General features: G+C 40.1%; 1 protein-coding gene across 1 annotated transcript in view; it reads right to left on the minus strand.

The window, feature by feature from the left end:
* tie1 (tyrosine kinase with immunoglobulin-like and EGF-like domains 1) overlaps positions 1-13,105 on the minus strand; it is an 89,447-nt gene that overhangs the window by 7,347 nt on the left and 68,995 nt on the right. The window contains exons 16-21 of the mRNA XM_059648028.1: positions 11,301-11,511; positions 9,962-10,072; positions 9,199-9,389; positions 7,424-7,537; positions 4,923-4,993; positions 307-347 (exon numbers count right to left, since the gene is read on the minus strand). Of these exons, the coding sequence (XP_059504011.1) occupies positions 307-347; positions 4,923-4,993; positions 7,424-7,537; positions 9,199-9,389; positions 9,962-10,072; positions 11,301-11,511 (739 nt within the window). The remainder of the gene's footprint in view (positions 1-306; positions 348-4,922; positions 4,994-7,423; positions 7,538-9,198; positions 9,390-9,961; positions 10,073-11,300; positions 11,512-13,105) is intronic.

A 13,105-nucleotide genomic window follows, 5' to 3' on the forward strand; every position in this document is an offset into this window, starting at 1 on the left:
TGATCCACTTTTAGTATGAGGAGCATGTGTAGTGTATTTTTTTGAATGCTATGAGTTTGGAAACTGTGGACATACAAAGATTCCTGGAGGCCTTAGTCACTAGGTCATTGGAGACTAACAGGTGCAGCAAGCAATTATGAATGCTAATGGAATATTAACTTGATCACAAGATGATTTGAGTACAGGAATAGTGAAATCTTCAATTGTATATGATCTTGGTTAGACCTGGAGCAGCCCAGTAGTAATTCTAATCATTCAAAATAAAAACACATGACACAAAAACAAATGTAGGGTGATCTCACTTACCAAGACTGACAATTTCCCATAACAACACTCCGAACGACCAGCTAAAGAAAGGTAAAATTTATATGAGAATCATTTGCAATTTCATTGGCAGGCAATATAATTTGAACAGCATGCTGTCATAGCTCAATAATGCTAATAATTGGGCGGCACGGTGGCTCAGTGGTTAGCACTGCAGCCTCACAACACCAGGGACCCGGGTTCGATTCCAGCTTCGGGTGACTGTCTGTGCGGAGTTTGCACATTCTCCCTGTGTCTGTGTGGATTTTCTCCGGGTGTTCCAGTTTCCACCCACAGTCCAAAGATGTGCAGGCTAGGTGGATTGGCCATGCTAAATTGCCCGTAGTGTTCAGGCGTGTGTGGGTTATAGGGGAATGGGTCTGTGTGGGCTGCTGCAAGGGGCAGTGTGGACTTGTCGGGCCGATTGGCCTGTTCCTACACTGCAGGGAATCTAATCTAATCTCTAATCTAATCTATCAGGTCCAACACAGAATTGGATTCTGACAGTGAGGAGAACAATGCTGACAGCTCCAAGCAGTAAGTAGTCACTGGTTGTCTGGAGTAATCTATATGGTTTTGAGTAATAACTAGGCATTGACAATGATGAGTACTATCTTGACAGCTCCAAGCATTGAGTGGGCAATGATGGTAGGATATTCCAAATGGTATGATTCTGAGCTATAACTGACATTTGTCATGGGACAAATGTCATCAGTTTCATCTTTATTTTCCAGTTGTCTTCTATATAATGCACCAAGTAGTCTAAAGAATTGGTTCTTTTTCATGTGTTGCTTCCTTAGAATTGTTTGCACCATTGTTTGTGCTGACCTATGAAAATAGCACTTGGCAGGAATAGTATTATGCAGCAAAATCTCCTCTTCAACAGCAACCACTCAGTGAGTTGGAGGCTCCATCAGTTGCTTGTGGACTCATATTTGTATCTTGATTTTTCCCTCCCATCATTTTATGTTTGACCCTTCATTATCTCCTGCACTGTAGACTCGGCTTAAGTCACGATGAGATTAAATTGCTTTCTGAGACCCTGCAAAGACTTCCAGAATGATTGTCAGCATAATTTTACGTGGGCGTAATATTCTTCCCACGTTTTGCATGGTGACTCTGAAACAAACTGAGGTAACTGAAATCCAGGAAATCTTTTCTTTCTGAGTATCTTGTGGCACACAGCACTGGATACAAACTGTGGCTGAATGAACACCAGCTGCTTCCTGAGAAAAGTTGTCTTTGCATGCATGGTTTCGAATGAGAGCATCAGCGAACAGTCATATTTCCTGTGGAATCGGCTTAATAACAAAATATAGAAACTTCTCCTCAAAAGTGTAGGCCTACTCTGCATCATCAGCATTTAATCATTGCAGTGTGTCAGACCTTTCTTAGACATTTATCCCACTGAAGTACAAAATCAAAGATAAATGGCATGAGAGGAATTGATCACTCAAAAGAATAATACTACATTAATATGATGCTGAGCATCAAGTAAACAGGTCTGAGAAGAAATAGCATTGTGGAAACCTTTATGAAGAAGCAGATGACAGAGGAACTTTTGTCAGGAAAATAAATGGGTGAGAATACTGTAAAGACAAAACTGGCTAGACATGCAGAGGAATAGTATTATACAGCAACACCTCCTCTTCAACAACAACCACTCAGTGAAATGGCTAGATAGTGGATAATGTATTAGGAGCGCCAACAGTCCAGACATAAGCAAAAATAGACATTTCTGGAAACACTCAGCAAGTCTGGCAACATCTGTGGAGAGAGTCAAGTAATTCTTCCTCAGAATCCTCCATATGGTGGATTAGTTAGAAGATGAAATAACTGCACAGAGGCTGGTATCCTGTCACCAAGTCACCCTTTATTGACATCTTCTATTGACTGACCATGAGCTGGCTGGCCACAGAGAGTCAGTCGCTGAAATCAGGAGACTCGGAGTTCTCTCTTTAGATAGGTTAGAAAGGGTTCCCAGGTTAACAACGCTACTCAAGCGTCTCATAGTCAATAACATCCACCTGGTTCCAATCACCATAGAAGGTTAATGGTGAAAAAGGCAGGAAGAAGTTCAATAGTAGTAGTTTGGACAGCCACCTAATAGATACAGGACATAGAACAAAAAGCAACAGAGAACCAGCAAAGCCACTGCACAAGAATTGCCTCAAATTTCATTTATAGGAAGGGAAATTAATGTTCTGTGGTACATGTCAAGTGTTTAGGAGAGGAGGGTATAAGGCCACTATAATGTGGAGATGTATTTCTAGAAGAATAGAGAACAAAATTAGGGAGGAAAAATTACATTTATTATGTGTCACCTTACCTAGATCACATGGAGCCTATAGGTTTCTATTATTCTTTCATAGCAATGAGGGTATCACTCTTAGAACCAGCTTTTATTGCCCATCTCTAACTGTTCTTCACAAGGTAGTGGTGAGCCACTTTTTTGAATTGCTACAGTTCATTTCTTGCAGGCACACCTACAATGCTGGTGGGAAAGGAGCTCCAAGACTATGATCCAGTGATGGTAAGAGAATGTCAATATGTTTCCAAATCACGATGGAGTGTGGCTTGGAATGGAACTTGCAGGTTCCCATGTTTGTGTTCCCATTGGCATTCCAAGAGATAGAGATTTATGAAGAAAGCTTAGTGAGTTGCCGTAATGTATCTTCGATACACAATATTGTCACTGTGTATCACTGGTGGATAGAATCAATCTTTGAAGATTAAGATTTGTTCCACACATTAAAACGAAACTATGCAAATTGCAGGCAGTATGTCTAAGAATGTTAACCAAACTTAGATGTAAATACTGGGGTAAGATTGGTAAAAATAAGTATCAAGAGGTTTTTTACATAAAGTATGATTAGTCCATACAAATGAACTTTGAGATACACTAATTACAAATTCCAGGATCATTTACGAAACAAATAGATGTTGGAATTGGGGGAGATGAGATCTTTCTAATGAATAATCAAGATGCTCTGAATGATCTTGTCATAATGAGCTTGTAATCATTGGTCAATTAGAAGTTGCCTGCTGTGGAAAGTTGTGTGGTGAAATGAATTTGATTGAGCAGATGGACCAATTTGTAAAGTCTAATGATGGAGACTAAAGCCAAGCTTCAGTCTAAAGGAAGATCAAGATGTATCACTCTGAGATACAGGGTATCTGGTACAATGGTAACTGCATAACTATGTCTCATTCTGTCTTAATAAAGTGTATTATGGGATTGGATTTGATGGGGTTCCCTGCCCTCATAAAAGGGAAGCAGTTCTGTAGCAGAAAGCCATCTGTTGAATTTGTTGTGTACCTCATGCTTTCAAATCAGTCAGCGCAGAAGGGTAAGCCTGTTGACTCTGGAAGGAAAGTTGAATGGGTGCAAATGTGGAAAGATTAAATACTTCACAAACATCAGGTTATAAAAGATGACTGCATATGGCATACACATATTATCCCAGTCCTAAGTGGAAAGCAACTCCTCTATCAATCATCTCAGGAGATCACATTGCTGTCAGTGACTGGGATTGACCTTAGACATATAGTCTGTTGTGGAACCACGTTGCTTCAATTTACAGTAAAATCACTTTTCATCAGAAGTTTCTATTGTTTTAAATCATGAAGTCTGTTTGGTACAGTTCACACAGATCCTATCAATGGATTCTTTTGGGGTCAGCAATATTTAATTAGGCTCTGTTTGATAAGTAAATAGATTTTGTTTGCTTACTGTGATTCTTGCTGTAAGACCTCCCATGCTTCCAACTGACTGGCTGATAGCAGTGTCAGGAGACACTCTGCAGCAGAATAGCTTTGAGTCAGTCACCATAGCCAGAAACAATTGATTTACTTTCAGCTTTCCAGGAAGTGGTTTTAATTAAATTTAAAAATGGAATTACTTGTACAAATACACAATAATCTTTAACCTTAGAGCATTTATTAAAGGAAAAAATAATAGACAAAATATCATTACCACATTAAAAATCGAGGTTTAATTGTTAGTTTGACAGAAGTAAAAACCAGGAGAGGAATTCTTTTATTAACAATTGGGGGAAGCTCCTCTTTACAACCGGATGTAGTTTTCATTGTGGATGTAGTTTTCAATTTCAGTGCACAATTGGTATTATCTGATTGGCCTGTGCATGCACCTCTTCTTTCTATTGCAAGGTCAAGCAAAAGCTGGGCAGGGATTATATTCAGTATCTACTTAATGCTCCCCTCTCCTATACATAGACTGTTGACAATTACATAAATGTTAACACAGCACAATTCATGTGCTCTATTCTCTATTTTTCTTGTCCAAGGATTGCTAATGTGGCTCATGCCATAGTATCACCAGGGGCAAGGTGAGGAGATACAAGAACTACCTCAGCTCATAAAAGGGATTGAATCCATGCTGCAGGCACTATTTTATGCTGCATAGCGTTCATCTATCTAACTGAGCTAACTGTTACCTACATGGCCCCATTTGAAGACTGTTAGTCCCTATTTTCCCTTAAAAGGCTATATCTCAGATCAGATGCCACTGGCTCCATAAGGACACCAATGAGCAACATATTGAAATGACAAGAACTGAACTACTGCCAAAATTCTCTTTCTTATTATTGATTACTCACACATCACTTTTCGTTGTATAGACGCTGTAGTTTAAGGATTCAATTGCCATCCAACGCACTGGGAGTCTTCCCTAAACAATTCACAGGGGAACAAAATGTGCAAGTCTTTAAACCTTGGTATGTTGAAGGATGAAAACATTAGTGAAGCATTCACGTTTGAAGAACAAAGCAAGAACGGCTGTTTTAGCATTCAGGAATCAGAACAAACAAATAAGTAGTAAAAGCAAATTGTCATTTGGTAGCAGTTGAGACATTTTGTCTTTCACTCAATAGGATAATTCACAAGATTTATCAATATAAAGTGAAAACGATATTTACACTGCATGTGAGAAGAGTGCTGATTCATTGGATTCTGATTGGTTGAGGTATTGCCATGGAGAATGCACCAATTAGCGATGAATGACAGTTAGCTGCCAAGATGGATTTAAATTTCGAATCAGGTAGGTTGGCTTTGATTGGTGAAATGAGAAATGAGCCGGAGAATGGCTGTTGACTATTTTGTTGAGTTGAAATAGAGGCAGTGTAGATATGGGTTCTTCCTGTTTGCAAAGTACAGAACTCCTTGGAATAACATACATGGCTTCCAATGCATAAAAGTGAACCACACTGTGAGCCCAATAAGCAATCCTGAATTGGTTGTCCACATAATTCTTGGCACTCTCAGGATTACTTAGAAAATACCGGAATCATAATCATGGAATCTTGGACAGATAGGTTTTATAGGAAGGGATTACTTGCCCACAGCTAGTACCTTGGTAGGTGAAAGCATATACTGTTTGATATGATCTGCCTAAAGCTAAAGGTTTAGAATATTGAATATGAACATCTAGAAAGAAAAGAAAAGTAGTTATATGTATATGTTAGAGAAAATTACAACGAAGATTGAAGTGGAGGCAGTTGCACTAAAATAAATAAGTTTGTTTATGAGACATAGGAAGAGGAAATGGCATCAAAAACAGAAACAAAGTCGCTGGAAAAGCTCAACAGTTTCTGGCAGCATCTGTGAAGAAAAAAATCAAAGTCAACGATTCAGGTGCGGTGACCCTTCCTCAGAATTGAGTAGCTTTTCCAGTAACTTTGTTTTTGTTCCTGATTTACAGCATCTGCAGTTCTTTTGGTTTTTATTTACAGGAAATGGCATGTTCTACATAAGTTAGAAGGATATTGATAGTAATTTTGTGACAAGCCCAATCCTGTAAAAAGGGAAGAAAAGCTCCACAATCCTGCATGCTTCAGAAATCTGAATGGTAAAGATTTGTGGAAGGAAATAGAGGCATTTGTAATGTGGATGCTAAGATATAAGTTCCAAGTCTACACGATGAATGAACAGCTACTTGAAATTGCAAGAGCAAAAAGAACTTTTTAAAGTAAATCAGAAATGTCAGTATTTCATTTGATAAGAGCCGAAAAGCTACACAGATCTCTTCTGGAGGACAAAGTGGAAGGCAGCAGAAAGTGGGATAGGCCAAGACATAGTTGGATGACAGATGTCACTGACTGGTCCCAGGTGAACAACACTGGATATGTGAGGATGGCACAGGACAGAGGGGAAGGACACACCATGACAGCAGGAGATAACTTTGAACAGAAAAACATATACATTATATTCCTTGTAATTTGGCAGGAATCTAATATGTATAAGAAATTGAGAAATGAAAGTGCATTCTAAGATTCCACAAACAGAAGAGATGTATTATCAATTAATCTACTTGTATTTATTGAAGAAAAGGACTGGAGCACCAAATGAATTTCCTTCCCTGCTCTGAATAGCTTCATAGAATCATTAAAATCCATTATATCCACAGGGATGTATGGACGTGGCTTTGATTTAATATTTCGTCTGAAGGATAGCCCTCAAGAAATTACAACTGCGTTCAGTTCTGGTCGCCCTATTATAGGAAAGATGTGGATGCTTTGGAGAGGGTTCAGAGGAGGTTTACCAGGATACTGCCTGGACTGGAGGGCTTATCTTTTCACTGGAGAAAAGGAGGAGGAGAGGGGACCTAATTGAGGTATACAAGATAATGAGAGGCATAGATAGAGTTGATAGCCAGAGACTATTTCCCAGGGCAGAAATGGCTAGCATGAGGGGTCATAGTTTTAAGCTGGTTGGTGGAAAGTATAGAGGGGATGTCAGAGGCGGGTTCTTTACACAGAGAGTTGTGAGAGCATGGAATGCGTTGCCAACAGCAGTTGTGGAAGCAAGGTCATTGGGGTCATTTAAGAGACTGCTGGACATGCATATGGTCACAGAAATTTGAGGGTGCATACATGAGGGTCAATGGTCGGCACAACATTATGGGCTGAAGGGCCTGTTTTGTGCTGTACTGTTCTATGTTCTATGTTCTAACTCTTAAGGAGTTCACCAAAAGTGTTAACATGGATAATGTTTTGAAGCTATTATCAATACAATATGGTGACTTAATTCACAGGAAGCTTTAACGAGGGAGAAAGACCAAAAAAAACCTGTTGGATAAAATACTTTTGTATTCAAACCTTACCATTGTCTTTTTTACATACACCTCTTCTCCTCGGGAAAGTCCAAAGTCTGCAATTTTCGCCACAAGATTTTCTCCCACTAACACATTTCTGGCTGCTAGATCCCTATGAATGAACTGAGACAATTCTTGCATCAGATTTGGAAACAGCAGAGTACTTCAGCATTAAGCAGTGATTAAAGATTAATTCACAGTGGGATTCAGATTCAAGGAAATGAAATGATCATTTGTGAAATCTTTTTGTAGGAAGACTGATGTATTGCTGTCTCAGCAGATTTCCGTGCAGTGAGGTGCAAGTGGATAAAGGATGCAGGCAACTCCAATCAGTGTGAGTGTCAACTCAATTCAAGTATTAACTAATAACTACCACATTCTCTAATACAATGATAAATTACTGTTGATGCTGGAAATTTGAGTTATGAGCAGATTATACTGGAATGTTCAGCAGATAAAATATTATCTATGATGAGAAAGCATATAAAGTTTACTATTACATTTAAAAGTAAGCATTTCAGGTCAATTATTTCATTTCTGTACTTAAACAAGTTAGAAATGTGACCGGTTTTAAAGAAGTTCAGAGCAGAGTGGTGGGGTGGAGAGGAAAGTAGGGGACAATGGAAAGTGTGTCGGAGGGTGCACAGGACAGCAATGCTTCAACTTACGACACAATATGGTACATAATTCCATGTGAGGTTGTTGGCTTGCTCGCCGAGCTGGCTAGTTATCATATAGACGTTTTTTCACCATTCTAGGTAACATCATCAGTGCGGCCTCCGATGAAGTGATGTTGTTCTACTCTGTTTGGTATTTATTTGATCCAGTCTGTTAAGTTGGGTTGTATCATTTCCGGTGCTGTTCTGCATGGGTCTATATATGGGGTCTAATTCCGCATGTTTGTTGATTGCATTACAGGTTGAAAACCAGCCCTCTAGGAATTGCAGTGCATGTCTGTGCTTGACATGAGTTACAATGGTTACATGACTTCATATTACCCCCATAAACAACGCATGCAGAACAGAGCTGGTAATGACACAACCCAACTTAACAGGCCGGATCATATAAATACCAAGCACAATAGAACAACATTGTTTCATCGGAGGCCGCACTGATGATGTTACCCAGCATGGTGATGAAATGTCTGAACATAATCAAGCCAGCTCGGTGAGCAAGTCAACAACCTCATCCACCACCTGAGCTATGGATCTTTGCAAGAATCCTAAATAGTTACACGTACAAAGGACTTACGGACACTTTCACACCCAGGCTAAAATCTTCAACAAAATTCAGTACACAGAATTGAAACAACATTCATATATTCATTCATTCATGGAATGTGGGCATCATTGGCTAGGCCAGCATTTACTGCCCATCCTAAGAGTCAATCACACTGCAGTGCTTCTGGAGCATCATGTAGGCTAGGCCAGATAAGAACAGCAGATTTCCTTTCCTAAAGGCCATTAGAGAACCAGATGGTTCTTTTTCCCAACATTTGGCAATGGTTTCATGAGACTTTTAATTCCATCTACCATGGTGGGATTTAAACTTGGGTCATCAGAATATTTCTTGAGTCTGTTGTCCAGTGACAATATCACTAGGTTATTGCCTCCCCATCTAAATTCCTGTACATATCCACAGGTGATGGATACAAGGAACACATATACACAAACATAGTTAACTCGCACACTCACAATGATTATGACCACATTCACTCTTGTCTGCTCGCAGTAGTCACATCAACTAACAAATAGAAATGTCATATCTTTCATTCCATTACTCACCTGTTTCTCACTCAAATATTGCATTCCCTTTGTCACATCAGATGCAAACTGTAGAAGCTGCTGAGAGGTCAGTGTTGATGCAGTTCCATGCTCCCTTGCAAATGCTGGGTCTGTTTCCAGAACTCTGCTCTTCCGTAGAAAATCCAAAAGGTTTCCATATGGTGCATATTCAATTGCAATGTACAAGTAACCTGATCAGTCATATAAGAGACACATCTAAACCATGATGTCAGAGTCTAGTAACTCTGAAGAATCAAGATAACTAGTGCCTACAAGCTTGCTAATTTAACCATCAATGCTTTGCTTGCTCTCTGCTTATTCCTTCATCTATATCCATGTTTTTTTAAAAATCTACCATTGATTCCTGTGCACAAGTTCACTTAACCCTTAATTCCACTATACTATCTGATCTGATCAGACCTTCAATCCATGACTTATCTCTGAATAATTATATGCCACCTCACCTAATCATTAACTCCAGCACACTTGGGGATTGAACCCTTGACTGTCACCTATGCTAAATTTCTCTTGATTTCTGCTTACATCCTGATATAATTTCCAAATAAACATCTGGATGCAGACGATGTCTTTTGAGAGTTCGTGTTGAATATTGTGCAATTAAGGGCTAATAGTGTGAAAATCTGTGCATTGTGTCCCATTTGACATGTATTTTAAATATTGGGTTTGATATCTTGTTTCATTATGCTGAATTCTGCATTTTTTTTAACCTTTATGTAGAATTCGTTTGTATTTATTTTCTTACCTCGGTTCTCACAGGCTCCCAGCAGATTGATGATGTTGGGATGATGCCCAAGTTTACACAAAACCTCCAATTCTCCAGCAAAGTCTCTATGATCATTCTCAGATGCAAATTCTGTGTAGAGTACAGCACAGCCAAAATAGAATAATATTTAGTAAAAAAAAATCTTTCTGTAAACTTCGACAGATAATGCCATTTGCACAAGCATATTTGTTTGACCAACATCCTGCAACCAACCCACAGGAACCCACAGAATGAAATGCAATGCTCAAAACCACTTACATCAACTATTTCGTTTTGCCATTTACCAACAAACACACACAGAGGTAACAGTACACGTACATATTCTCAACAATATGTAAAGTGATTTTCTTGTTCAGATACAGTAGTACATTCCCTGACATTATAAATTAAAACCTCATAAATATTTTCATTGTATATCTCCAGGTACGAAAATATCTACTTTAATTTCTAATCCTCCTTTGAAGGCCTACATATAAGCAAAATAGTCAGAAACTCCTAATGACGATGAATTCACCCTGGGGGTGTGACCAGTTTTGTAGGCAGGGCTGGATTCTAATCTGAGACAACAAGGTGTAGAGCTGGATGAACACAGCAGGCCAAGCAGCATCAGAGGAGCAGGAAAGCTGACATGTCGGGTCTGGACCCTTCTTCAGAAATCCTGAAGGCTCCAGACCCGAAACTCCAGCTTTCCTGCTTCTCTGAAGCTGCTTGGCCTGCTGTGTTCATGCAGCTCTACACCGTGTTATCTCAGGTTCTGCAGCATCTGCAGTTGCTCATATCTCTGGATTTTAATCTCATGTTTTTAAAATTAGTGGAAAAGACTGTAGAAAGTTTCAAAATCTCCCCACTCGGCCTCATCACAGACCAACCCTCCCTCTCATACCCGCCTCCTCGACGTGATACAACCTGTCCATCTTCTCTCCCACCTATCCACCCCACCTATCCCGCTGACCAATCCTCACAACTCCCCTACCTGCACTCACCTATCAACGTCCCACCTACATTCCCTAGCTCCACCTCTCCTCTCTATTTATTTCTGAGCCTGCCTCCCTGTCCCCCATTTCTGAAGAAGGATCCCGACCCGAAACGTCTGCTTTCCTGCACTTCTGATGCTGCCTGGCCTGCTGTATTCCTCCAGCTCCATGCTGTGTTATCTCTGACTGTAGCATCAGCTGTTCTTACTTTCTCTTGTAGAAACTTCAGTTGTGTTGCAGGCTATATAAGTTATATATAATTTCCCCAAACTTCCCAATAAAAATTAGCGCATTCAGCAAACATTCCCGATCTGAGAGCCTGCTTTTAATTTTTCAGCTAATACCTTTTAACATTTTTATTGCAGCATTCATCTTCAGTCCATCCTTTTTAATTAGGGCTTTGATGACTTGCCCAAAATTTCCTTCTCCGATAACATCCTCGAATTTGATGTCATCCCATTCGAGGATGGGGTATGTCAGGGGCTCAGGCTGTGGCTTTGGTCTGCGAGTGAGCGTCAGAGTTCCAGAGTTAAACTGAAGGACTGTCTCTTCACCCTCAAAACAAACAAATAAAACTGAAGGTTATCTATTTGTTGCCTTTTGGTTATGCAGGATTTTGCTGGCATGTTGCTGCAACACTTGAGTGATTCGTCCAGGGTACGAACCTTTCTTTTATTCCAGGATTATGAATTATAACAACTAAGAGTATGCAAGTTTATCTATGAAAGGATTTGAACAAGGAGTCCTTCCTTAAACAACAATGATCTACTTGATCTGAATGGAATCCCTGCTTTAAGTTTTGCTCTGAGCTGTCGCAGACAAACATTAACAGTGGGATGCATGCAACAAATGCCCAATGTCCAGACGCTGTGAGCAACAGGCATAAAGTTGTACAGCATGGACACAGACCCTTCAGTCCAACTCCATGCTGACAAAATATCCTAAATTAATCTTGTCCCATTTATCAGCATTTGGTTCATTTCCCTCCAAGCCCTTCCTACCCATCCACGTGCCTTTTAAATGTTGTAATTGTACCAGCCATGTCCTCTGGCAGCTCATTCCATACACACACCATCCTCTGCATGAAAACATTGCCTCTTAAGTCTCTTGTATATCTTTCCCCTCACACCTTAAACCTATACAGTCTGTCTTCTGGCCCTGATGGAATGCATCCCAGGGTCTAAAAGAGATGGCGGGAGAAATAGCAGGTGTACTGGTGGTAATTTTCCAAAATTCGCTGGACTCTGGGGCAGTTCTAGCAGATTGGAAAACAACAAAAGTGATGCCACTGTTTAAAAAGGGAGGTAGACAAATGATGGGGAATTATAGACCGGTTATCTTAACCAGTGTAGTGGGGAAGATGCTTGAGTCTATTATCAAGGAAGAAATAGCAAGGCATCTCGATAGAAATTGTCCCCTTGGGCAGACGCAGCATGGGTTCATGAAGGGCAGGTCATGCTTGACAAGTCTTTTGGAATTCTATGAAGACATTACGAGCCAGGTGGACAAATGGGGATCCAGTGGATGTGGTGTACCAAGATTTCCAAAAGGCTTTTGACAAGGTGCCGCACAAGAGGCTGCTGCATGGCGTTAGGGGTAAAGCGTTAGCATGGATAGAGGATTGGTTGACTAACAGGAAGCAAAGACTGGGGATAAATGAGTGCTATTCTGGCTGGCAATTAGTGACTGGTGATGTGCCTCAGGGATCGGTGTTGGGACTGCAATTATTTACAATTTATATAGATGATTGGAGTTGGAGACCACGTGTAGGGTGTCAAAGTTTGCAGATGACACTAAGATTAGTGGCAGAGCAGAGGACTGTCAAACTTTGCAGAGGAACATTGATACGTTGAGTGAGTGGGCAAAGGTCTGGCAGATGGAATACAATGTAAATAAATGTGAAGTCATACATTTTGGTCGGAGTAATAGTAAACGGGATTATTTACTTGAATGGTAAAAAGTTGCAGCATGCTGCTATGCTGAGGGACCTGGATGTTCTTGTGCAGGAATCGCAAAAGGTTGGTCTGCAGGTACAACAAGTAATTAGGAAGGCAAATGGAATTTTGTCCTTCATTGCTAAAGGGATTGAATTTAAAAGCAGAGAGGTTATGTTGCAGCTGTACAAGGTGCTGGTGAAGACACACCCGGA

Source organism: Stegostoma tigrinum, chromosome 8 (assembly GCF_030684315.1).
Source record: "Stegostoma tigrinum isolate sSteTig4 chromosome 8, sSteTig4.hap1, whole genome shotgun sequence".
NCBI lineage: Eukaryota > Metazoa > Chordata > Chondrichthyes > Orectolobiformes > Stegostomatidae > Stegostoma > Stegostoma tigrinum.